Source organism: Ambystoma mexicanum, chromosome 5p, assembly GCF_040938575.1.
Source record: "Ambystoma mexicanum isolate Mex_15411 chromosome 5p, UKY_AmexF1_1, whole genome shotgun sequence".
NCBI classification, from domain to species: Eukaryota; Metazoa; Chordata; class Amphibia; order Caudata; family Ambystomatidae; genus Ambystoma; species Ambystoma mexicanum.
The window spans coordinates 299,654,732-299,681,403 of record NC_090930.1 but is presented as its reverse complement, the minus strand read 5'-3'; the positions used below and the strand labels follow the sequence as shown (position 1 = coordinate 299,681,403).

General features: G+C 44.2%; 1 protein-coding gene across 2 annotated transcripts in view; it reads right to left on the bottom strand.

Moving 5' to 3' along the window:
- TBC1D8B (TBC1 domain family member 8B) overlaps window positions 1-26,672 on the bottom strand; it is a 1,314,750-nt gene that overhangs the window by 102,739 nt on the left and 1,185,339 nt on the right. For both annotated transcript variants that reach the window (XM_069612733.1, XM_069612732.1), the window contains exon 17: window positions 25,643-25,708. In XM_069612733.1, coding sequence (XP_069468834.1) covers window positions 25,643-25,708 — 66 coding nt within the window. The remainder of the gene's footprint in view (window positions 1-25,642; window positions 25,709-26,672) is intronic.

Genomic DNA, 26,672 nt, shown 5'->3' with positions numbered 1-26,672 from the left:
TCGTACCGGTCTCTTCTAGCTGGCGTCGTGGAAGGGTTCTTGAGGAGGGTGAGGCCCTCATCCCAAATGTCGTCCAATAGAGGCACCGCGAGGACCGTCTTCCTCTTGGCCTTGTGCCCCTGATAAAGGAAACCTTCCTTCTTCTTCTCCTCAGGGCAGAGTTGGAAAAGCTCGGATGCCCTGGCGATCATAGAGTGGAACGATCCAATCTCGTCGGGCGGAGAAGCCCTGGTGGGAGGCGACGACGGTACATCCTCGTCGTAAACCTCGTCGTCCGTACCCGTCGCTGCCGTGTCAGTCCCCGTATCATCCCCTCGGGTGGACGGGGAGGAGGGCTGGAAGGGGCGCGACGGCTGAAAAGGAGGTGGAGGGTGGATCCTTCTTCTCTTGGTAGGGGGAACACCAGAAGGTCCCGGTTCTGGGTCCCCCGACGGGAGAGGTTCCGTCGGCAACGGTAGTCTCGTCCTTATCTCTGAGCATAAGGACTGTATAGCCAACAAAATGGCCGCCGAGTTGTCTCGCGGCGCTGGCAGAGGGGAATCCGACGGGCGATCAGGGGCCCCGTCGGTACCCTCGACGATGTCGTCGTCCCCTGCGTCGGGATCCATCCCGACGGGCCGGTCTTCTTCCACGCCGAGGCCGTGGCTTAAGACCTCGACCAGCTCCTCCTCCGAGGTTGAGGCCGAATCTACGACGACGCCCTGCCCCCCCTTTTTCTTCCCCACGGGGGATTTCACGGGGGTCCTATCGATGGGCACAAAAGAGGACTCCCTCCGAGGTGGCAGGGAGACTCTGAGCCCTGAGGTCACCACCACTGGTGTAGCCTTCACAGGCTGAGCCAGGGCCGCCGCAACAGTTTCGATAGAGGGCTTGGCCGGATGGATTAAGGCCTTCACCACCTTAGGTGCGCTCACCGCCTTATCCTTGAGGGGGGGGACACTGCCTCGCTCCCCCTCCGCCTTCGAGCTCGACCGGGGCCTCTCCAGGAGCTTCGCCGGGTGCTCGGCCTTCCTCTTACCCGACCCAGAGCGTTGGCTCGTGGTTGATGGTGCCGGGGAGGGTGCGCCCTGCCTGGCGCCCGTAGAGCCCGACCGTTCGGCGCTCCCGGTGCCAGCGGACTCGCGGTGCTTGGCCTTATGTTGGACCCCCGTCGCCGGGGCGTCCTCAAAGGTCTTAGAAGACCGCTCGGATTTCTTCCTCTTCTTCTCGCCGGACGGGCTCTTCCCTTCTAGCCAGTTGGCGAGACTTTGATGGCGGTCCTTCATGGTCCGCTCCGACATGTTGCCGCAAAACGCACAGTTCTTCTCCACGTGCGTCTTGTCCTCATGTAGGCAGTAAAGACAAAAAGAGTGTTCGTCCTCCTTGAAGACGTTCTGCAGCTGGCATCCAGGGCAGACCCTGAACAGCTTTCCGGGCGTCGAGCTTCCCTTCTCCTGGGCCATGACCGGGCCTGAGAAACTTCTGGAGTCCTCCAAAAGCGTAGCTCGACGTAATCTTCACCCTTGAGGGGCGCAGACGAATCCGAAACGGGTCCCCGTTGATCGGATGGAGAGTCGGTGGAGCTTGAGGCTCTTTTGACCGAAAAAACGAAGTTTTTGAGAAAAAACGTGAAAAAATAGCACTAACGCTCGAGAGCAATAGCACGAGGATCCCAACACATGAACGTGCGGTAAAAATCTGAAGATGGCTGCCAGAGGCGGTGCTTAGGTAGAGGGCAGTCATTGGCTATGGTCAGTATGACGCAGAGACCAGTGATTGGTTATTACTACGAAAGACAGATCAGAAACGAAACTGATACTGGTTTTTTTCTTTACCGAGGATTCCCAGCCTGACGACGGGGAATATTCATGAGCATGTGAATCCATGCCAGACCCCATGCTGGAGAAATTAATCATACAATGATCAATGCAAGGTTTGTTTTGGTCGCAGGAACTATACCAGTTCATTATGTGCTGCTTAGTATTTGCATAAGTTGCAGAAATGTATAATTGATGTGACTGAAATCTGAACATGTGGCTCGTCCCTTGGATGTTCTGTCTTGCACGAGAAGGAAACATGCTAACATTATTGACTGGACCCCCGAAGGATGCAATTCAATCACAATAGTCACAGATGAAAATAAATAGATCTATTGATAGCATAGCAATGGAAACTCAAGTCAATACCAATGAGACCAATGAACATAGCACTAGTGTGTACTCTACTCGAAAATAGATAGAAAGTTAAAAATCTGCGAAATATGACCAGGATACATGGCCTTACCTTGACCAACAAACAGTTGGATTCAGCAAGCAGAGCAGTATGTTGCGGGAGAATAGGTGGATGGCCACAGGTAGCACACTGATGGGTATGCTCGAAGCGGTCACAGAAGTTCACGGATAGCACGCCGACGAGCAGATTAGCATAGATCTCAGTGGTTCCCAGATAGCACGTTCAAGAGTTGACTTGCAAAGCACAAAGATGTTCTCATGAGACATATCGAGTGGTTTTTAAAGTATTAGAAACTGGGGTGTGTTTGTGAATGAATGACATATGTATGTTGTGGTATTAGGGGGGGGCGGCCTGCTTGAAGGGGAGGCCTGCCTGGAGACACGGGGTCTGAGGAGGCCATGTGACCGATGGCCCCTTGGCGTGGGACACCTTTTGAAGTGTACATGCAGTTTGGCACCTTGGCCTTTCGCCCCCCTGACAGCCCCCCATGCCAGCGCTCATCCCCGGGTGTGAACCGCATTTGATAGAGGGGGGTGGGATGGATGGGCCTGGGGCGTGCAGATAAGGCACAGGAAGACTGTTGAATGGAGACACACTTATGTGGATTGCAGGGGGGCGGCCTGCCTCAGGGGAGGCCTGCCTGGAGACACGGGGTCTGAGGAGGCCATGTGACCGATGGCCCCTTGGCGTGGGACACCTTTTGAAGTGTACATGTAGTTTGCCACCTTGGCCGTTCGCGCCCGTCACAGCCCCCCATGCCAGCGCGCATCAGTATATCGTTGCTTATCATTAACAAATGCCACATACCGGATATTCTTGTGAGCACAGACCCACACTTCAACCGGTGTATTATAGTGGTCAAGACTGTATTATCCAATGGTAAATGTTAGTATAGATATATGTGTGACTTTTATAGAGACATAACCTACTGAAAGACTTTGAACAAGTGTGTTTTAGTGCATGCATTATCGTGAATATGTTATGTTAGCTTAGATAGATAGTGACCACCCTGCTTCACAGCAACCAGACCTTCACCCATTCGGAGCACAGATGTCTGACGTCCATCCTTGAATGGAGACACACTTGATTCATTTAAAAAAATCGAGACAACCGTTGTTAAAATATATGTGGTGTTTTATTTTGTATCTTATTTTCATGACACAAAAATACAAGACTTTAAAGATTATACAGGTCAGGTTGCAGCACAGCGAGAGAAAATCTCCTGTATTGACCGCTGTCACTCGGGAACGTTTCTCTAATGGCACGAACGGCACAGGCGGGTATCGCTCTTCGAACGCGGTGTCCAAGCCTCCCGTGAAGCCACCATGTAAAGGAACGATAGGCCACCAGCCTGTACCTCCTGTGAAAAGGAATGAAACAAACTGTTTTTAAATTACCAAGATAAGTTTAATAAACGTTTGTTGTCAATGACAATTCTTGTAACTAATGGCATTTTACACGGACAAATGCTATCTAGACAATGCACACTATTCAACGACTTACATGCGTTACAATGATATGTAGATGTCATTTTGGATATAGTAGAAGACCATGAAATAGGAGTGGCATGACAAGCAGAGTATACTTACTCGTTACTCGGATTACGAGGACGAACAGTTGCTCGAAGTTCGTGCATAAGCACCATCATTATTCTCAACACGGCACGTGTGAGGCAGGCTGCCCTGAAGTCTGGCAGCTCGGTGATGCATTGCGGTCGTGGCTCGACTTCCGAAATGTAGGCCAGGCATCCCGAGTTTTCTCGGCAGCAGCAGTTCTCGTCCTCGGTTGGCATTAGCTTGCACCGATTGCATGTGCACCAGGTGGAGACGCCGTACATTTGACTAGGCCCAAGCTCTTCATCTGTTGATTCGTCCTGCCAACTGCCGTCTGAATCCCCATCGTTTTCGCGTGCTTCCCTTTCCAGTAGTTCCTCCTCGGTATACTCGGGCTCGTACATGTAGGGCATTATTGTAGCCATTGTGTGTTAAACTAAAATAATTTATAGCAGTGGTACTGGTATCTGTTCACACGGGCTACAAGCGGCAAAGGTAGCTGACCAGAGCACTGAAACGAGTCACAGAATACTCAAAGTAACACAGAGAGAGGAATGGAATTGAAAATCGGCTGCTGTGTGTTGTGAAACGGTCTGTTTATACTTATTGAGGAGAGAGGCGTCCTGCCATTTCCATGGCGACACGTCATTAGCTGAAGCGCAGCGAATGTTGACACGAGACGTGCTTTGGCGTTGAGAAATGGGCGGTACGAGTCTGCTGATGACAGGCTCAGGGGCGGGGGAATTGATTTAGTGCCGCAAAAGCAGGTCAGCCAGGGTGATCGGGGAAAAGATAGGATTATCAGAAAATGGCGGCTCCCTGGTGCTTGTTTTCACGTGCGTTCAATGGACGAAAACTCGGGTAAGGTCCATAGGAAAGTTTTCTAAAATCGAGCCACTTAGGCTTAAAAAAACATGGCCGACCCGTAGGGACAATAAACATTTTTACTAGACCATGCCTTTAATAACAAAGGTCAGAAAAATACATGGCAAAGTACCAGTCTAAGAAGAAGATCAGCATTACCTCTGAGGCCATGGAAGGCTTATAGTCAAGCGGGAGGTTTGGGTAGTGACAAAGTGTTGTAGTTCATGTCAACAAAGAATTAAACAATGTTGGCAGGAGTGTGGTGCAAGGAGTGATTTGAATGGCTCAGGATGGAACGTGGATCATGGGCTGGGTAAAACATGTGCACGTGGAGAGAGTGGAATATCCAACTCATAGTGTAGGACACACACTGGACTGCATTTCTGATAACTCAGGTATAGCTTGGGTTGGCACACCCTTTTTTCTTCTCTAGTCAGACCATTCATGTATTCCCTTGACAACATAACCCAAGCAATGATAAATCATTTGAGAAGACACCACACACACACACACACACACACACACACACACACACACACCTCTTTAAAGCCCCCCTGCTTTCTTGGGGACAGTATAAGATCTAAATTTGGATCACACTAGGGTTCTAGATATATTTAAATCTCAGATGTTGTCAATTAGCTGTGCAAATTAATCAAATATCTCAACTTGTAAATAAGATAAACTTTGGTCTTGAGAAAACATGAGCAGGAATATCCTTGCTCACTGTGGCCAGGGAGGCACAGCTCCATCGTACTGAGGCCCAACAAGGCTGAATCACGTGTATGGGGTTGCTGTTGGTACTCTTGTTCAAAGGAGGTTTGTCTGGCATTTCGGTGCTGGACTGCCCTTGTGGGTGCGACAAAGACTGATAAGCAAATAGTTATTCCTCTTTGTGAAAAGATCAGTGAGATAAAAGCGATGGCTGCGGACTCTCACAGTGGGTAAAAACCACAGAACAGGTTATCATGCCATGTTCTTTCGAGAGAGGGGCACCTGCTACCTTTTTTACGTGAATTATTAATCTATTTACCTATTTAAGTAACTTTCTCATATTACCAGTTATTGGAACATAAAGGATGTTCACAGATTCAGAATAGAGCAGTCCATAAAAAACTATGAAAGTAAAATAGATTGCAGTCCAATTTGATCATATCTCTGGATGGGAGGAAAAGAAAACCTCCACTTGTCACATGGCAAAAAGCATGGGACCAATCACAACAAAGCGGATGATATTTGGAAGTGTCAGTATCAGAAGAGACCATATGATAGGGCCTGTCCAATCAGAAAATACTGTCACAAACGATGCTGCATGGGGGAAATTTATAAGGATTGAAATTCCCCTGAAGGCGGCCTTTTCCTGAAGAAGCCCAATGCTAAAAGTTTTCCCAGGACAGAACCAAATTTCCTGAGGGGGATTTTGAAAGCAGGGCAGACTGGCAGCTGAGTTTACTTGGCAGAGCTACTGGGAGTGGTTGATGTTCCCACAAGTGCTGGGGAAAAAAATCAAAAGTGAGTACAATAACCTGCATTTAAAAATAGGTTCCAAAAAATCATTAAAATCCTGAAAAAATGAAAGTGTTTTGGGGGATCACTTTACAACTATGCCACTGAATGGGGACTCGGACGTAAGGGAAACTTTGTGAAAGTATACTTGAAATAGAATAATCAAGAATTCATGATTGTGCATGATTATTCAGGCATAGCTCTGGCAATCCGAAATCTTAATCTGAGTCTTTACATAGACAATATATATCTGGATGTGTAGCATGGTGTACAACGTGATTCACAGATTTGTAACAACTGATAGACCATAAAACCACAGACCTATGAAAAACATAGTTTACATAACAAGAATAATATTGAATAGAGTTGTTGTCATGATGCCTACCCCCGGGCATCCAGACCAAGTCCATCAACCCCGGAAGCAGGCATCATGTTACCTGGAGCAAACCCAGCAACCCCTGTTAGGGGCTATCTGGGTAGAGTCCTGGCGCCATAGGCGCCAGGCTCATATGTTAAAACTTACCTGATGCAGACCATGCTGCAAGGGATGCAAGCATCCAAGCCCATGTGAGGCTTAAAGGGACTATTTTATCTTAGGGACTATTTTGTTACTCGGGTGTGGCTGTGGAGGAATACTTACCTGGGACTACTTTGAAGGCTATTTAAACCACGCCCGAAGAGCAGCACATGCTTCGCGTTATTCTGCATCCAGCAGCGTAACGCTCACCGTGTCTGCAGTCAGCATCCAGCATCCAGCATCCTGCCACGCCCGCCTCGAGTCCAGAGCGCCTAGAAAGAAGGGAAAGAAGAAGAAAGGTTAGAACAAGAACTTTACCGGATTTCTTACCTGATTTCGGATTCAGCGCATCTTCGAACCAGAAACAGACTTCATTTTAAACGCGTCGCATCGCCAGCAGCAGCGCTGCGCCATACTCACCGTTCCTCGCAGCATCTCTACGATCCGGTGCTGTCTCCATCACCTGGTTGCCACATTCCAGCGCCTAAGGGGGGCAAGAAAAAAACAAGGTGAGCCAAGGGAACAAACAAGGACAATCTCTTGCCACCATATGCTTACCTGATTTTACCGCAGGAGGTATTATCCACCAGCACACCAAATCTTCCTACGCTGCACCTTCAAGAAAAGAGAAAGCAGCGAGTTAAACCTTGGCATCATTTACCGGACAGTGTTACAAAATACAGACTCTTACCTGAACGCTTTCAGCTGCCACAAGACGATCATCTTTTGGGTCTAAGCTGCAAAAGAAACAAGGAATAGAACAAGAGTGATTAATCGGACATTTTGAACTCATTAGAACTATATACTTGCGGCCTTTGGCCCGGAGGTTTGGAGCCAAGATTTGTCCAGAACTCTTCCAATATCCTCAAGCCAGTGATATCCTCAAGCCAGTGAAGTAACTGGCCAACAACGTGCCCCTGCATTCTTCGCAGGATGGAGAGCTCATCATACAAAACTATAAGGTGAGCTTTGTGAAAGGGAATGTCAGAAGTGATAAGTGGGGACGCAGTGAGGTGTTAATACTCAAATCCATGGGTGGCTAATTCCCTTTCCCCGACTTTAGGAGACTACTTCTACGGGTCAAGCAGATGAAGCTAGGTGGGCCAGTCCAGTCAGTCCTCTGCACTACGCATCACGTTAGTGGAGACCGTGGCTGTCCAGTTCCGCTCGATACCCCTGTGGGAGCCAGGTGAGCGTAACAGTTGTAGACCACTTATTGTGGAATAGGAATGAGGTAGCTTCCTTCAATTAATACCCAAGAACATTCTGTCAATTAAAATAACCAATGTCAGTGTTGATTCCTTTTCTATATAAATCCTAACATTGTCAAAAAACAAATTGATTCAGGTTTTTTTTAAACTAGGTGGGTGTGCTATCCCTGAAATTGCACTTCACTGCTAGCCATGCACATTGCACTTTGTTTGCACTTATTAGCATTTTATGCAGGATTGCACTTTGTATTTTGTTTCCAAATACCCCTGAACAATGTTTTTTTTAAATTCTCGTGTTGTCAAAAGTTAGAATTTATATCTAATGTTAAATTAATTTGTATGTACAGTCTTGCTATTAGAGGTGATTTTGAGAATTTGTTGATCAATAAAATATTTCTATGACCATGGTTACGTTTGAGGGACTGACCCAATGTGTTTTGGTACATATGCGCCCTGGTCTTCATAAGTCACAGGACCCCTGGCGTATGTTCTTAATACCTATATGAAGACATTTCAAGAGCCCACGCCATTGTTCGGCTACAACATTTTTATGCATGTTGACAGCACTCAGGTGAATCTCCTTTTTCAGATAGGATTAAGGCAGACTGCGTTCAATTGTGTATTCAACAGGTTAACAAATTGATGAATTTGAATTTCTTAAGGTTGAATGTGAAAAAATATTTTGTAACAATATTACTTTCAAGTTACAAAGCAATTGATTTTCTGAAATTACTCAGATGTATAGGGTCCCATTCTTTGGCACACCTCCTTAGAAAGTGAGATATTTGGAGGCAATGCTTGAACCCGCTGTCTCTTGAGTGGCACAGATGAGATCTGTTGTCAGAACATGCTTCTTTCAATTTATTTCAATTAAAAGGTTTCTGGACTATTTTACCTTTGCTCAGAAAATTTAAGTAATGAATGCTTTCATTTCACATCGATAGGACTTTTACAATGCAGTCTATTTAGGCTCACACAAGCCTACTTTGTATATAATGCAGATTGTACAGAAAACTGGAGCATGATTATTGCTTCACTTGGACTGCAGAAAACTTACTTTTCCCATACTTTGGATGCTACATTGGCGCCAGATGGAGAATAACATTAATTTTAAGATCTTATAACTCCTGCAGAAGCATAATTTAATAAAGCTCCAGGTTTTTTGTAGAAAAAAAAGATGATTTAATCAACAGACTGCTGTGAATGATAAAATCAGCCACTAGGGGCTTGTTCATTATCCCAATGGTGTGAGACTAATGGATACTCTTTTTCAGTCCAGGCAGGCCATCAAGCTCAGACTTAAGTTGGAAGAATGCTTGGGTAGTGTTTGAGAACTACATAGATTTGACTACCATATCATACATGTTTTCATGGAGCTGTTACTTTGCATGGAAGTAGTGGTGTGTGTATGCTAATCATTGTCAAAGAGATGGGTATCCCCTTCATCGCGGACATGGGGGAAGAAAACAGAACTAGAATACACAAGGGGGTTATTTCATGCGGAACCATACAAATATTTTCAATCCATTATATGTATTTGACTACTATTGGTTGATTAGAAGGTAGGCTAGGTCAGAAAAACAAGAAAACCAACATTTATTCAATTTTTATTTGACATAATGTAAAGAAACCATATACCAATATATCCATAATAACATTCATATAAAACATCAGGTATTGATTAAAAAGCATGAAACATTAAAGGGAACGTGATCCCTGACATAACAGTGGACAAAAGGTTATAGAATCAATGCTAGTGTATCATGAGAGAGGAAAAGAACTCTCTAAGGTATGCAATAAAGTGCAGAGCAAGTGCAAAAAGAGATCAATCAAGATTAAAGTCTATTAAATCAACTACAGGTTATGGGGACAAGAAAGAGCTTCAATGTCCTCAAAAACAGTAGTTTCGACGATTAGCTGGATCTAGTCATAAAAGACTGATGGTCGTCTTCCTCAGGACAAAGCACTACAAACCGTTAAACAAAAAACATCACATTCAAGTTCATAATGAGTGCCGCTTGGATATCACAATTTGTTCTCATAAAGTAATATTCTTCTGGCTGCAATTATGTGATGGGATGGAGAGACACATTCTCCAACAAAAATATAAAACACAAAACATTAGAACTCTAAAAACTCCTGACCGGTCCAACCTCCCGGCTCAACTAGTCTGAAATTCAATGAATAACAGGAGGGAGAACAAAATATATATACACCATAGTCTCGACCAAAGTGGGAGCTTGGAAATAAATTCTTTTGGATGCCAACTTCAAACCAACGACAGACGTAAATAAATGTATCTGTGGAGACAAGGAAGACAAAAATAATTGGGATAAGTAAAATCCCTAGTTCATAAATGCAAAAACCCAACAGCCAACTACCCCTCCAGCATCGGGCTACACTGAAAAAATAGGAGTATATAATTGGACTGAAGGGCGATGCGTGATGCTTATTACAAAAGTGTTCCAGTCCCGTCCCGAAGGACAGAATGTCCCACAAGCATGGAGGAAAGGGGACAGGACGTAGGAGTATATAGTTTTACTCTTGCATGCTTGACAATTTCAAATATACTAATCATATCTCAAAATAAGGAAAACACGGAGTGGTGATCGTTATTAGAAGAACCAACCCACAGCGTTTCTTGTGTTCTGTGAGATATATGTTTTATATTGAGTTTTATGTAAATGTGATCATTTTAGTAGTGTCAATTTCTATATGTTTAATAAAATACGTTTTAATGTTGTGGGGGTATCGGCCCTCACAAAACTACATTCGCATGAAGAACAGGACACGAATCCCAGACGCTCTGGCCTAGACAGAGGACTAGATGACCGTGGAACCGGAGCAGCAAGGAAGGACAAAGGGAATTAAAAGACAACTTCCTGGTGATGCTTATGCGTCCAGACCCGACCGTGCAGAGAAAAGGACTGAAGGGCGATGCGTGATGCTCATTACAAAAGTGTTCCGGTCCCGTCCCGAAAGACGGAATGTCCCACAGGCATGGAGGAAAGGGGACAGGACGTAGGAGTATATAGTTTTACTCTTGCATGCGTGACAATTTCAAATATACTAATCATATCTCAAAATAACGAAAACACGGAGTGGTGATCGTTATTAGAAGAACCAACCCACAGCGTTTGCATTTCTTGTGTTCTGTGAGATATATGTTTTATATTGAGTTTTATGTAAATGTGATCATTTTAGTAGTGTCAATTTCTATATGTTTAATAAAATATGTTTTAATGTTCATGTATGAATCTTTGGGTATTAGATACACCATGTCTTTTCTTTGTTGTGGTTCAGACACCTGTTAATACATATTTTTGTATAATATAGACCATTGTTAAATGGTTCACTTTTCAATACCATATCCGTGTGCCCCATGCTTGATGCTGGGTGCCAGCCATTTGAACTTAGACACCCAAAAATGGCAATGCTAAGGGGTTGTGTCTTCTCTATTAAAAGGTTATGAAAGGTAGCGTCCCACAGCTGTTGGTGACAGGTGGGTCCGGTAAGTCATCTTAACATTTCGGCTATATTCCAGCACAGTTGATGCGATTGCCTTTGTGTTTCAGTGTTCAGAATTAGCCATAGCCATAGTTATGAAGAACATGGTAGTTCAAGTACTTGATGTTCAAACATGCCTATCAAATTCTTTATGTTCATATCTTTAGTTTGCAGGCTGAACGTCAAGTACTTGAGCTATCATGTTCTTCATAACTTTTGTTTAAGGGGCCACCTTTCAATACCATCACCGACCAGTCATGCAGTGTGTGGATGACCCGCTACCTTTTGATTTGTGGGTTCTAGGTGGTAGATCTATGTAGGTGCATTCTGTCACACTCTCACCTACATAGTTTACGTGCAGGCATTTCCTGTATTGGATGAGGTATACAACAATAGATGGAGAATGCAGGTCTCCTGCATCAACATAGTTTGGTTCTGCAGAGTGATTATGCAATAACTAGCCTGAAGACAAAGGGCAAAAATGCCTATCTGTATGCTTCAACGGAAGTCAGAGCAATAAGAAAAAGTATAGGTTCATGAGAATATCAGATGATTAAAGAGTAACTTTCCTCCTTGTTACACAAAATAAAGGATGCTAGAAAAACATTATTTGGTGAGACTTCACAAGACAGCCATTTGGTATGGTGACTCACTTCTGCAGTCTTATGCTTATACAGAGTACAAATAAGAAACAGCTACAAAGGAATCTGATTGAAACAGAATTGTAAGAAAAAATAGGCATCCTGGCGCAGTTCAATCGTGAATAGTGCCCATCTATTCTTTTTTTGACAAAATTTCAATAGGGCTCATGACGTGAGACCTGAAAAGAGAAAACAGGTACACATTGTATGTAAAACCAAATTGCCAAGTTCCAGATGTTGTCTGCTAAAGTACCAATACTTGTCTAAGCAAAGAGAGAAATATCAGATCAAAAAAGGCATTGGACAGCCGCCCGAACGGCAGAATTGGGAGTTACGCGGCAGTTATATGCTAACTCAATCCATCTGCTGTGCAGCCCTAGTAGACAAATGGACCATTAAATTGTAGATACTTCCCACATGTACCGAATAAAGCTAATATTGTGCCCAGTCCCACCGTAGTGAAACTAAAGCATGTGCAACAGACAATATCTTATGTTGCATCTCGTCACTGAACTTAATACAAGGTCAGACGTTAAAGGCAAACAGGCTCAAACAAGCTGGAATAACCAGGAAGCTTTACTCGCCCATATTTATTAACGGACTGCATGAAAAGAGTCATCTAGGCTTGCACGCGAACTCTCCATATGGCGATGCCTGTCAGGAGACTAAAATGTACATACATGCGTTTACAGGCGCATGATAAAGACGAACGCCAAAACCAGATTCGTTCACCTATCTAAGCTCGTACCGTGGAAACATTTCAACAGATCCCCGCTGGCTGCACATAAACCTGCCTACCCTTTCCCGGACCAATGATGGAAGTAGAAAGGGGACTAACCCATATGCCATCTTTCAAGCATTTGCAGCATGCCAGAACTACATGTCCCGACTTTCAAAAAGTAGAACAGCGATTATAAACTCGGGGCAATTGCAACTCCCTGGTAAAGATATAATATAAACTCATAAGCATACCGAGGGTCGACATAAGCAGAGTGGGCCCCTAGAATATATCTGAAATCTAGAGAGCTAGATGTTAAAGGACATAATATGAACCAATGAAATGTTCATATTCCAAAAGAGAGACATGAACCAGAACAGACAGGTACACGTACCATGATTATAATTTAGGCATGAATTAAATGTCGATAATATACCCAAAGAATTAAATCTATAACACCGGAGACTTGCAATTAATAAAGCTCCCAGTGTATTACAACTCCCAAGATCCCCTAAAACAGTATTCTGAAAGGTGGAAAAAGTCAAAAGTCAAAAAATAACACATGACTAATTAGACACACATCAGCCACTCTTCCTGCTGATCAAGACCTGTGTGGTAACTGAGTATTGTACATCCACCATTGTTCTCTCTGTGCTAGTCTGGTGGCGATGACATTGGCATCAACTCCCCTTATATATTCAAGTGCCCACCATTTGAGCTCTTCACAACTATGGCTGTTTTCAATAAAATGAGCTACCAATGGAGATGTAATATTTTTGGTCCTAATTTTAGATTTATGCTCAGTGATTCTAAGTTTGACAGATCTCAATGTCTTGCCGATATATGATTTTAGGCACAGACAAATAATGACATAGATCACATTCTTGGAATTACACGTGGTATGGTCTTTACGGTACCAAGATGTTATATTAATAGTGACTGAAGTACAAGAATCACATTGACGACAATAACTGCAAGGAAAATGTCCATTGATCGGTTTAGGGCCCCAAAGTGCTGGAATGGTCTTTGAGTGCTGTATTACTTTGGCTCTATCTGCTTGCGAGAGCCAATTTTTTTAATGTTTTCATTTCTTAAAAGCATGAATAGGATATTCAAGAGTGGGGTTATTTAGTTGTAACAAGTGCCAATGCAAATAGCTTTTTAATGGCATTGTGGTGTGTGTTAAAAGTCATAGCACCGACCAGTCATGTACTGGTCAGGTTCTCCTTAGTGTTCTTGGCTAGCAGTATCTTCCGGTGTTGGTTCTTAGCCCTCTTACAGGATTGTCTAAGTAAATGCAGCAGATATCCTCTGTTGAACAATCTATCCTGTATGATATCTGCTTGGGTGGAAAAATCTTCCGTTTTTGTACTGTTACGTCTTGCTCTTAGAAATTGGCTGTATGGTATACTTTCACATAAAGATTGTGAATGAAAACTGCCAAAACAGAGGATAGTATTCCTATCCGCCTCCTTTCGATAAAGATCTACAATGGTGTAACCATCTTCAATCTTAATAAGAAGGTCCAAAAAAGGTATGGACTGATTACTGGCAGACATGGTGAAGCATAAATTAGCATTCAAGGGGCCAGATAACAGAAACCATGCACAGGTGCAAGTGCAACCGTTGCACAGTTTTAGCACTAGGGCAAAGTTTGCCCTATTTTTACAAAACACTGGGACACATTAAAAAACCATTGCACCTCGACAAGTGCACTTTGGTATGTTAAAAGCACCACTGGTGCAAAAAAGATGCATTTTAACCAACGTTTTTGCACCAGGGCAAGGTTTGCCATAGTGCTATTATGGAATGGTATTAGTACTAGGGCAATTTTAGCCCTGGTGCTTTTAATATGCCAAACAGCACTTGTGGAGGTGCAATGTTTTTTTTTAATGTGTCCCAGTGTTTTTTTTTTTTTTTTAAATAGGGCAAACTTTGCCCTTGCACCAGTGCAAAGTTCCTGTAATCTGGCCCAAGGTATTGATCCATACTAAGAATTCTTCACAATTCCCTTTGTCATTGTCCCATATCATATCAATATATCGTTTATAATACACCAAGGCTGGCTTATAGGGATTACAGTCTTGTAAAATAAGGGATTTTTCAAATGCCACATATAAGTGGCATGATTGGGGGCAAAAGCTGCCCCCATAGCTGTACCCTTGATCTATAAGAAAAACAATTCTTTAAAATTAAAGAAATTCTTTGTAAGGGCTATTTCTAGCAATTAGATCAGAAATTCACTAGGAATAAGTTGGGGAATCACTCCTAGAATCCAGGAATTCCTTAATTACATGAAGGAATTCTAATTGAGGAATATTAGAGTACAGTGATTCTACATCAAATGTAATAAGCATATTGGTAGCTGGGTTAAAGGGCAATCCTTCTAGATGTATGATGGCATTGGTGGTGTCAGCTAGATAGGTTTCAGAACTAGCTGCTAAAGTTTTGAAGAAGAAATGTAGAAATTGACCAATGGGCTCCAGAATGGAGCCACAAAGGGACACAATGGGGCTGCCTGGTGGATTGGAGCTATCCTTGTGGACTTTAGGCAAGATATATATAGGTGGGGTCCTGGTACCTTTGGAAATTAGAAATTGAAATTCCTTTTCGCTTATGACTCCAAAATCTCGAGCTCGTGCAGCAGAGGTGTATGCTAATCCTCACGGTTTGTATGCATATAGGTTATGTGCAGTAATGCTGGGTATGACAGTAGGCATTTGTGCATGCTTGTGTTCATGGGAAACATGCAGGGGTGTCCATCTCTGCAAAAAGTGTATGAGATGTGAGAGGTGCACAGGTGTGTGCACACTGTAAGGTATGGCATCAAACAGTAAGACAGACACAAGTGATTACAGTTCAATTGGGTTTGCATAAATTTAAATCTAAAGATGGGAGCAAGCTACGACCATCAAATAAAAATAACGCAGTTCTAGCTGAATCTGTCCAAATAAAAAGACCTATACTAATAAACCTAGTGCCAATCCTTACTTCTAAATACAAAATAGTGTGGAAAACAATGTTATGCAAAAGAAAGTGTTCAAGAAATGATATGTCAGGATATTCAAGCCATTGTCATCCCTTCCCCATGTTTTCAACATGCGACAAGGCAGAACACTCAAGCTTAGCACAGTCTCTTGCTTCTCTAGCCCGAGGATGCAGTTCAAATCTCAGTGCCAGGGCCTTCTGCGCCACAGTCTCCTCGGCATTAAAAGTATCTTTCTTCAGATGGCCTGATCCGACAAATATTCAAAAAGTTCCTTTTTCCTCAAGATCTTCACTTATACAACTTCTCAGATGCTTTCCTTTTCACCCCGGATCCCCCTCCTTCGGGCTCAGATCGAGTTTAACACAACACCTTCAAATGACCTCCCTCTGCCAGACTCGGACCAAATTCAAGTACTTTTTCAAACGTTCTCTACTTCATTGAAATCAAAGACTTTCGACTGTGCGCAGGGTTTTACTTGACCCGTTGCAGGACCACATCCATTCACATTTATTCATTCTCTTTCAATTGATCTCCCTCTGCTTGGCTCAGACCAACTTGATCTACCTTTGTCACTTCTCAGCTGGGTACCTTAGAGACCTTTGTTTGAGCAGCCATGCGGTGCTGGACCACTCCACCAAAGATATTGTAGCTTGCTTTAAATATCAATCACTCATCAGCAGTTCAACTTCACTTGCGCCTCTTATCACACGCGTTTTTAACAATGTTCATCCCGCCCTCGCCGTACAATGTTGCTGCTTGAAACCTTGCCTTCAACACTGACCGATCTTGTATCAGTCTTCCCAACTCACTTGCTGTGTTGATTTCACAGAAGCTGCTTTGTTCTTGGAGCCAAGGTCAGAACCACAGTGGCTGGTGATTCTCCCCACCATGATTCTTGACGGGTGAGGCCCCGGGTACCTACGACACACAATGCAGGATTTTTTAACCTGGTTTCCTTGCCTTATGCCTTCTATTTTTGAGGTCTCATGAAAGTAATGGTTCCTTGTCGAAAAGGTCAATGTAACTTCCCTCCTTGTGACTCCCTTCGGTTTTGATGTCATTCTGTCCTGATTCAGCTGCTGTCTTGGAACTTCCGTTTCCTCGTGTGCTTTGCCTCGTTCAGAGTGTGCTCTCATGCTTCGCCTTTTATCTGTGTGGAGAGATGTAATGGAAGTCAGTTGTGTGTGATGGTCAGTAATTGCATGACCATTGTATTGGGACAGGCCAGGTATACTGCTTGGTTGTTAGTCTGTTTTCTCTTATAGCGGGCTGTCCGTGAGAAAGTGTTTGTGTTGCAAAAGGGGGCAGGGGAGAGTTTCTAAATATCCTACCTGGTAGGATGGGGTAAAGGTTTCCCAAGGAAGGGGATACCATGTCTCACTATCCAGTGTCCAACTCCCTGAAGATCACTCACCCAGGTGATCATCCCACAGTGGTCCACCCCCAGGAACTGGATCCAAAAGCGATGGCAACGTCCTGGCCACCTGGGTGACAGATCCCCAGAAACTAGTGAGTGAGACACCTTCTGGTTTCACCGAGCATGCACAAAGGAGCGTGATGATCTGTGCCAACACAAACATCTCACAAATATGGAGACGACACAGTTAACATGAGTTGTGCTCAAGAATTCTTGCACTTGGGCGCTTTCCTTCTATCCAAGCATGGATGTCAAGCACCTACCCGAAGGTCAATCCTACAAAATCAGAATTCATCCTACTAGGCGATCCAGCAAAACTGGAGATAATTCATGCAACTTAATGGACTCACTCATGCAACTTAATGGACTCACTCCTAAACTGGACCCCCCCCCCCCAACCACCAAATAACCCTGGTTTACAATCCACTCCAACCTGTCCTTCGGGCAACATATTACCAGCAAAAAACAATTACCTGGTATCAACAAGTATTCCTCTGGTAAATAAAATAATTTCTCCTGCTAGAAGACTTTGGAACCACAGCCAAAGGCCTAGTAATCTTACACCTCGCTGGAGACAACAGCCACCCGTCCTGCATCTTGGCCACACATCTTGCACACAGGAAAGCCTTAAATATGCCGCTGTATGGCTGATCAGAGGACCAAAGATGTTTGACTACATCGCCCCTTACCTAACAAGAGTGCACTGCTTACCCATCCCAGTAAGGATATTCTTAAAGATTACCTCTATCCAGAAAAAGGCAACTACTACCCTGGCACCGACCTACCAACCTCGCCATTAAACTCACCCACTCAGATGGCAAATTCACCTCCAGAAGTCAGACCATCACAAAACTGGTACATGCAAAACATAGGAAACCAGCATTTTCTTGTTATGCACTAGCCTATTGCAACACTATTCCGGTGCCCATTAGGATGGCGCCAAAGCTGCTGAAGTTTAGGAAGGACCACCAAGCCATGCTCTTCAGGAAATGCTCATGGACTATTAAGGGCATCTCCTCCAAGGAGAAGACCATCCCTATGGGCCAGGGCCAGCCTGATACACAGGTGGAGCTGGTCTCCTCTGGGGCCAGCTTTTATTTTTGTTGTAACCCTCAACCAACATTGTATAGTCCTCTGCCTCTCCCTAGCTAGGTTTGTGCTTTATGAGCCTAAATACAAACACACATATCTCTCAGTGCTCTCACAACTAGCATGCATGTCAACATATTGGCATTAGCGCACACACACAGCCACACAAGCTTGCACATGAACTCACCTGTGCAAATGTTCACACGTACACACACGCAGAATTGTCCTTGAGCACTCATCGCCAGTATGCATGTACAAACCTGCACACGCACACACCCTTACATGCACTCAGATACTTGTGCATATGCTCACAAACCAGTGTGCAAGCACATACATCCATATACGCACAGGTTTGCATGTGCTCAAACACCCAACTCTCCAGAGAGGGAAAGCTGGTAAGAGACTGAGATAGACATTTAATTTATAATCATAATATCTTGTCTGCAGTGAACACAATGTGCCTCTGGGCTTACATTCCAAACAATGTAGTCTCAGATGAGCATGGTCAGACTTACAGTTATCCTATTCCGGTTACTTTGTAGCAGTTGCTGCAGAGTGCCAAACATTAATTCTAAAATGGCTGCTCATAGAAGTCAACTGAATGCTCAATGGAGCTAGATTACATATTCACATATAGTCAACTGCCATTTACCACACAGGGCTATGCTGGCATATACTGAAAACAAACCTGAACAGTGATGAATAAGGAGTGTTGAATACATCACAACCAATGCCATTGCTTTGGGCAATCCTCCAAAACCGTACATTTTTCAACCTGCTATATACCATTACAGAAGGAGAACGATAATATGCAAATCAGGCCTGGTCCTACCACAAAAGAGGCAGTCCATTTTAAACTGCCCTGAATTAGAACAATGTCACCAAAAGGTAAAGGTTTACGGTTCATCTAGATAAAGGAAGCCGAGGGACAGACATTGGGAACAATATATTTAAGTTACATTATTTTTTTGGTGATGGAGAAGGGTGGAGAGAACAAGGGTGAAGGAAAAGAAGATATGAGGTTATAAAATAAGCACATCGACCAGCACCTTGTGGGGTGGTGGAAGGAGGCAGGATGTTTAATTCAGGAGAGGAGATTGTTTTCCTCACTCAGATACTGAAAGTTATGCACTGATGGGGTTCTATGTTCATTCTTCGCCCGTTTTTTTTCAATGCGCTTTTTGCAGAAAATATTTTGCCGAAAAAAAACCCAGACATTTTATATTTATTTAGGCAGGGGCGGGGGGAAACCCAAGCCTGCAATCTCCCTCCCCTATTATTCATTTCCTATACCCCCACCCCACCCTACCCTACCCGTTATATGCCCCCACATTTTTCAATGTTTTTTTCGACAGAAAGTGCTGCAAAAAAAAAAAAAAAAGGGCAATGAATTAACGCGGTACCATAGTAGTCACCTTACGACTAAGGGTTTACTCCCTGTTACTCAAGATGGCCTCCAAACAATGATACAAAACCGTTCTACTCCATTACAGAGAATAAAAGAGATAAGGGGTGTGATTGGGAATTCATATTCCTTAGAAACAAGATCACACTTTGAACCTTCAACCACAACATGTTACGGGAATGGCCCATTTTTTTTTTAAACTTTGGTTTTATTGGTGGTTTTTCGAAGAAAAATACAAACGGCAACGCTGGGAGCGTCGTAATCATCATTTTTTAACATTGTCATAAAACCCCCAGGTTCCCTCTCCCCCCTCCCCCCACCCCAACTCCTCCCCTCCCCCCAGATCAGAGTCACTTCAAAAGTCAAACAGCTGGAGCTGTCATCGTCGCTCGTTGTACGTTGCCACAGAGGTATGCTATACTCTCGTGTCCAAATTGGCTGAGTGAGATCCGGCGTCTCCCGGGTCCTGGGCTACTCCTACATCCCTGAGTAAAGCATTCCAAACCCACCCCCGCCATTCTGCCAGAGTGTACTCATATTGTCAGTGGGGGTCCCAGCCCCATGCCCCATAGACCCCATACCAGTTAGCCTGAAAGGAGCCCAATTCGTTATTTACCATGGCCGTCAATTTGTCCATTAAGAACATGTTTTTGAGTTTCTTAAGCCAATCTTCCTTGGATGGGGTCTCTGGGCTCTTTCACCTTTGTGCCAGGGCCACTCTGCCCGCTCGCAACATCGTCTCCCACATTCTTGGGTACCTATACAGTTCAGTGTCCTCTGGGGGGAGGCCCAGCAACATCGTTAGGGGGTTGAGTGGGATTAGTTCCTCGGTGACCTCGGCCATCCACCCCCGTACCTTCTCCCAGAACTCCTGCACCTTGGGGCAGGGCCACCACATATGCCCCCTCGATCCCACTTGGCCACAACCCCTTGGGCATCTGGGGGACACTCCCGAAAACATCTTGGACAGTTTCAACGGGTCCCTATGCCAGCCCTGTAGAATCTTAAAGTTGTGCTCCATGTCCGATGTAAATAGGTTCCCATGAAATGCTATTTTAAAGACTTTGGACCACGCCTCCTCCGTGAGTGGTTCTCCTGCCAGGTCGTCCCAAAACCCCCGAAACCCTCTTCTCCCCTCCAAGTTAACAGTGTTCAGTATTTGGTACATTTTGGAGACCGCCCCCTTCCTTGATGTGGCCGTGTCCAGGAACTTTTCGAAGGGGGTCAGCTGTCTCCGTAGGTTCTGGCCCCATGTTTGGTCACAAAGGATGCCCTTCAGGCGCAGATATTCAAAGATTGAAGGAATGGCCCATTTAAAGATATGGACCCTGAATATTGAAGATCCAAACTTAGCAGTTAAGGGTAAAACACCCCCTGTGTGGATTATCAGACAAAGGTGCACAGTGAACGCATTACAAGAGACATACATCCTGCTAAAAGATGTCAGTTTGTAACTACAAATACACTCACACCAAACGAGCACAATGAGCGTTTGGGCATTTTAATAAACTAATCAGTTCAGTTCCAACAAAGGGGGGGCCTCAGGGATGTCATTCAGGGGTCGCCAGAGGTCGCAAGTGCGACCTCTGAGGTCTACCTTGCGACCTCTGTGGTCTTCCTTGCGACCTCAGGTTAAAAAAAAATGATTTTTTTTTTTTTGGTAATGCAGCCTCTTGAGCCGTGGCCAGCACCATGTGGCTCTTTACTTCTAGAGTGGCTGGCTTTCTTTTTCAGGCCCCTTAAAAAAAAGAAAAATAAGAACAGGAGTGCCACAAGTCTAACACTTTCAGCACTGGCCCTAAATAAGAAAGAATAGGAATACAAAATAATGTGTCTTTCTGGAATTCTATACAATAATTGCTAGACTCATTAAAGGTTTATTTCAGGCACACTTCAGGGGGTGAGTCACTAATTTAGTCTTTTCTTAAACGCCACAACTCAGCCTTTCATCCTTCTGAGGTTGATAAATGAGTACCAACACAGGTTGGGCGAAATTGGGTTTATATTTTTTCTATATAAAGCGCTTAAGCGTAAGTGCTATATAATCACACATCATTATCATTTGGTCATGGACGTCTTCTTGCATTCACAATAATTTGGTAATATGGAACACTGATCTTAACGATACATATGGCCATCCATTCTTCTATGAAATGTACATCACATTATAGTGATATCATAACCATATTTTTCATAGTGTACAATGCTATGTAATGCCACTCCCTGTTTTGTCAACAGGTGAAAGGTCGTGTTCCATAGCTTCCCGTGATATCACTTCGGGGCGGGTCAAATTACATCACTTCCTGTGATGTCATCATGGATCAAGGGTCGTGTGAAGTCACTTCTGCTACCCCTGGCATTTTGGTGAAATGACGTCCCTGGGCGGCCTCCCAAACTAGGAGAAGGAGAGCAGAAGGAAAATGTTCATAGAAGACGACCTTAATTTGGTAATGGACACCATTATGATCGCACACCACAATACTTCATTCAAATATGGTGTATCATGAGTATTTGGGTCTGGCGCTACAAGACAACACTGAAGAGAAGGGAACTACACACATTTCCCTCATCTCTAAAAAGGGTACTTGCGCCGAGATTGCTTCCTACTAGGAGATGGGATAAAAGATCAGGCTAAATATTTGTTAAAGACCACTGCCTAAGCCTGAGAGTAGTGGATGGGATAATTACACAGGCTAGGTACTAACATCCATGCAGTGATGTACAGCTTAGAGTAGGTACGTGGATCCTCTAGCCCACCCCAACTCCCCACACAGATATGGTAAGAGACTGTCACTAAAGAAATGCACACCCACTTCCTCCCGCTTTAAGTAGACTTCCTACCTTAGTGGAAAAGGTACACCCTGAAGTAATCAATTTGTCTCCATTCAAATGACGCCGCCTGAGCCAGGGAAAGTAGGTTTGGGACTGACTGAACCATCAAATGCAAGCAATACCAGATCGGCAGCATTTTGGGTAGCATAGTTACTGCTAGAGCCCAGCAGGGAATTGCTTCGAGAAAAGGTTAACCTGACTGACAGTTACAGGCATGAAAAACACAATGCTGAATGAGCCTAAAGGAGGCTTGGTCTGTGGATTTGTGCAGAGCAGCATTTCCAGGTTACAAACAGGTGAAAAATCTCTCAACGCCACCATACCAATCCATGTACTATACTAAATTTGGAAAGGGAGGGGGGTTTAATAAAAGCCACTGAAATTCAGGGAGTAGTAAGGGTGAAAGGATTGGTAAACCAAGATACAGGAGCTGCTGGTGGCAAAGAGAGGCAGAGGTATAGAGGCACGAGTAGGTTAGAGGGAGAAAAAAAGATTAGGTGCAGGTGGAGAAAAGCAGAGCGGTGGAGAAAATATTGGCACAATAGAGGAGGTTGGAAGGAAACCTCAGAAGAAGGCTGAAGGAGAAAGTAGAGCTAGAGAGGTGGTGGGAAGGAGGTGCCAAAAGGAGGGTGGATGACATATAATAGAGGACGGAGGCTGTAAAGCAGTGTTAGGAAGAAGTTAAAAGAATCTCTGAAGGAGAGTGCGTGCAAGATCAGGAGAAGGCTCGCCTGAGCCCTAAAGAGGGAGAACCTAAGGAGGATGCAGGTGCAAGCATGCAGCTACAGTAGAAGACGTGGTTGGGGAGAGACAGGCTTCAGAGTAGAGAATGGGAGGGGCAAGGATGTTGACCCAAGCATGCGAACATTGGAAGTCGTCAATAAGGAAATTACCAAATGTGCTGCAAGTTTAAAATGGTGGCTGATCATGCAGCCATCACATAGTGTGCTAGAAACAAAGACAGTAACACACTGGTACTAAGAGGACTCCTCACCTTACATGCCAATACTTTTATCGTATAGCATTGGGAGGGCAATTTACAGGCTAATGTAGATTTTCTAAGCAAACACCTGGTTAAGATCCATCTGCGGGGCTAAGATGAAGAGGGGAGTGATATGTGACAAATTGGCCTGTGCCATGAGGTGGTGGATGGGGCGGTCATGGGGCATGGAGGTCACCATCCACACCACAACGCTGGGCCCAAAATTGGTATACTGGGGGCTCTTGAGGATCACCACACGGCTCTCACTATAGATATGTACACCTATTGCCCCTACACTGGGGGCTCTGCTTCCTACCTATGTAGAGAGGTAGAGTCCTCCTGCTAGCTTAAGTGTCCCCATATAATTGAGGATGCCCGAGTTGGAGAAAATAGGTATAACACTGACTGAACCTGCAAATGCGAGCATGGAAGGACCAAGATCTCATTAATGAACCCCATGAGAAAAGATATGGAAGCTGGTGATCTATAGGAGGTACATATCTTCGGTATACAAATCTCTCCACATCGTAGGAAAGGACTAAGCTTAGATAAATGACAAACCTATTGGATGGGGAAGCGCCTGCGTGAGTCCGCCCATGCATTCGGTAATTTACAAGAAGAAGAAAATGGGAACTGGGAAAAGTGCAGCTTCCACGTCCAAGCGGCTTCAGCTGAAAATCCCAAGAATTCAACACTACGCTGTCCATACTCGAGCTCCGCTAAAGAACTGCAGCTCATGACATGCCCACTTATCCAGACTAATCTTTCATGCATCAACTTTGACTGCTTTGACACCCCCTTCCCCCCCAGTCCCTCATAGCATACCATGACAATAATACAATTGACATTGGGCTTTTTTGCTGGATTAATTTTTGTTAAAGTATACAAATAAATTCCACATACTTTGGAATGAGCAATTCTGAATTACTCCTCTCTATGGCTTATTCACTTTGTAAATCTTGTAGTTGTATGTCAATCAATTCTCGTTCTATCTTTGTCATTTGTAACGCGGTTTCTCATAAATGTTATAATTCCCTCTTAAAGTTATGTAATTTCACTTTGCACAAAGCGCCAAATGGCTTAGGTCGAACTGAGTTTGTAGTAAAAACTTGAGGATAAGCAGCACAGTGAGCTAAGGGCTTGCTTCAATAATCTGAGTCACCTCTAGTCATAGGCACAGATCCCAGAAGTGATGCCAAAGACATTCACCCACTAGAAGCTGTACATTGAGTCACACTATATTAAGGAATAATGCCTATTATTACAACTCATCAAAGAGTAATATCTGATAATAGGTGTATTAGGGGAGAGCGAGAATGTAAAACAGCACGCATCCCAAACTGCTCCATCGTTTGGTTGCTAATAAAAGGCATAAGCATAAACTGATGTTCTATACAGAAGCCTTAGCGGCCAGCAGCACTGGAATTGTCAAGCATTTAGTACCCATAAGCCCGACTTAGTGTCCCGAGCAAAGCAACAGCCTTTAGGAGTTCTTAGGGCACATAATACCAGGGAATGTTCGCCCCTTTGGCCGCTAATACTTGGGGGGAGGGGGGAAGAGTCCTCACCCCGCTCTTGCCACCTATAAAGCACTGCAGGAAGGTTGGGGTGTCCCCACGGCATTGTGCAGCCATGGAAGCATGGCCAAGGTGTGTAGCTGGGGAGCTGCTTAGACTGGCCTGTGCGTGCAATGGCTTGGTAGTATATGTCACACGCAGGAGAATGGTAAGATGAACCTCAATAGCCCTCCGACCGAGCAAACTGAGGAAGATGGGAGAGCAGAGAGAGGCTGGGGAGGCGGCTAGTGCTAGAAGAGTGGACCTTCTGATTGAGCGAAGCATGTTATGAGTATGTCTGAGGAAATGTGAGCACATAGTGTCCAGAATTTCCTGGAAACCCTCTTTCTGACTGGGTAAGCCAATTAGACTGTTCTCACAAGGATGCACATTTTTTTTTATATATTTGCATAATCTTTTGTAGTTTCTGAAATACATAGCATGTTTTTGTCAAACGATTGTTACATTAGAATTCACAGAGTTCCTGGATAAAAAAGAATTGAAACTGAGCCTCAAAGTCATATGCCTTATTGAAAGATGCCTTTGGTGCAGCGCTTTTCAGAGGTGTGGTATAGAAAATCCACTCCACGTGGTTGATGGCCAATGGCAGCAAACAAAGGAACATTTTTGGCAAATTGTTTTCTTACCAGGAGGTATGTGTAGCTTGAAGAGTAATTTCAATTTGTCTGTGAAACTTCCGTTGTACAGTATGTCTAGGAATCAAAAGAAAATCAAACATTTTTTATTTGAATTAGAAGTATGATGTGTGAGTCTTAGAATACAAAATAAGTTAAATATTACATTCCTGCATAAATACATGAAGTGCACACTCATGCACACATATATATATATATTACACAGCCACAGCAGTGGATGTGTAGTTATGGTTAAGTTGCTAGTCCCATAGGAAGAGCACTTTTTGGGCGGCTTATAACTTCGCTCCCCCGGACGAATGTACACCAAACTTTGCAAAAAAAGTATATGGTGCACCCAGAATTTTTTTTGCAAAGTTTGGTGAGGTTTGGTCCGGGGGGGGGGGGGGGAGGGGGAGTCATAGGGGGAGGGTCCCAAAATTTGTTTTTTTCCCATTTTTCCCATAGACTGAATGGGGGGAAAACACGCCTACAGCTCAAACCGCTGGACGGATTTTCACCAAATTTACGGCAGGAGCAGCGGATTGGTCCCAAAAGCGTGCTTTTGTTAATTTGGTGAAAATCCGTCCAGTAGTCTTTTTTTAAACAATCAAAAAGTAGGTCTAAAAAAATTAGTGATATCTATGTCCGCTCCGCAGACACACTTCCCTGTTCACTCCGCGGGCAAGATATCGATTGGCTAATCGGTCGCGTCATGTCCTCGGACATGTGATGCGTTCGCTGATTGGATGGTGAAGAGCGTGAAGTGTGTCAGATTGTTCCGATGCGCCCACCATCTTGGATCTGTGTTTTGGTGTCCGCGGACATCGCAGCAAAAACATATTAAAAAACACAACATTGCACTTGTTAAACTTATGAAATACTCTCTGGAGAGGTCAGGGTTGATGAGGATGGGATATGGCAGCAAGAAGCAAAAAAGTGGTGTCTTTTTGTCACGAAAGTCATACGGTACATTTGGAGGTGTTCCACAATATAATGTGCGTAAAGTACAGGCGAAGGACTAATGTGTCTGTGTTAAACTGTA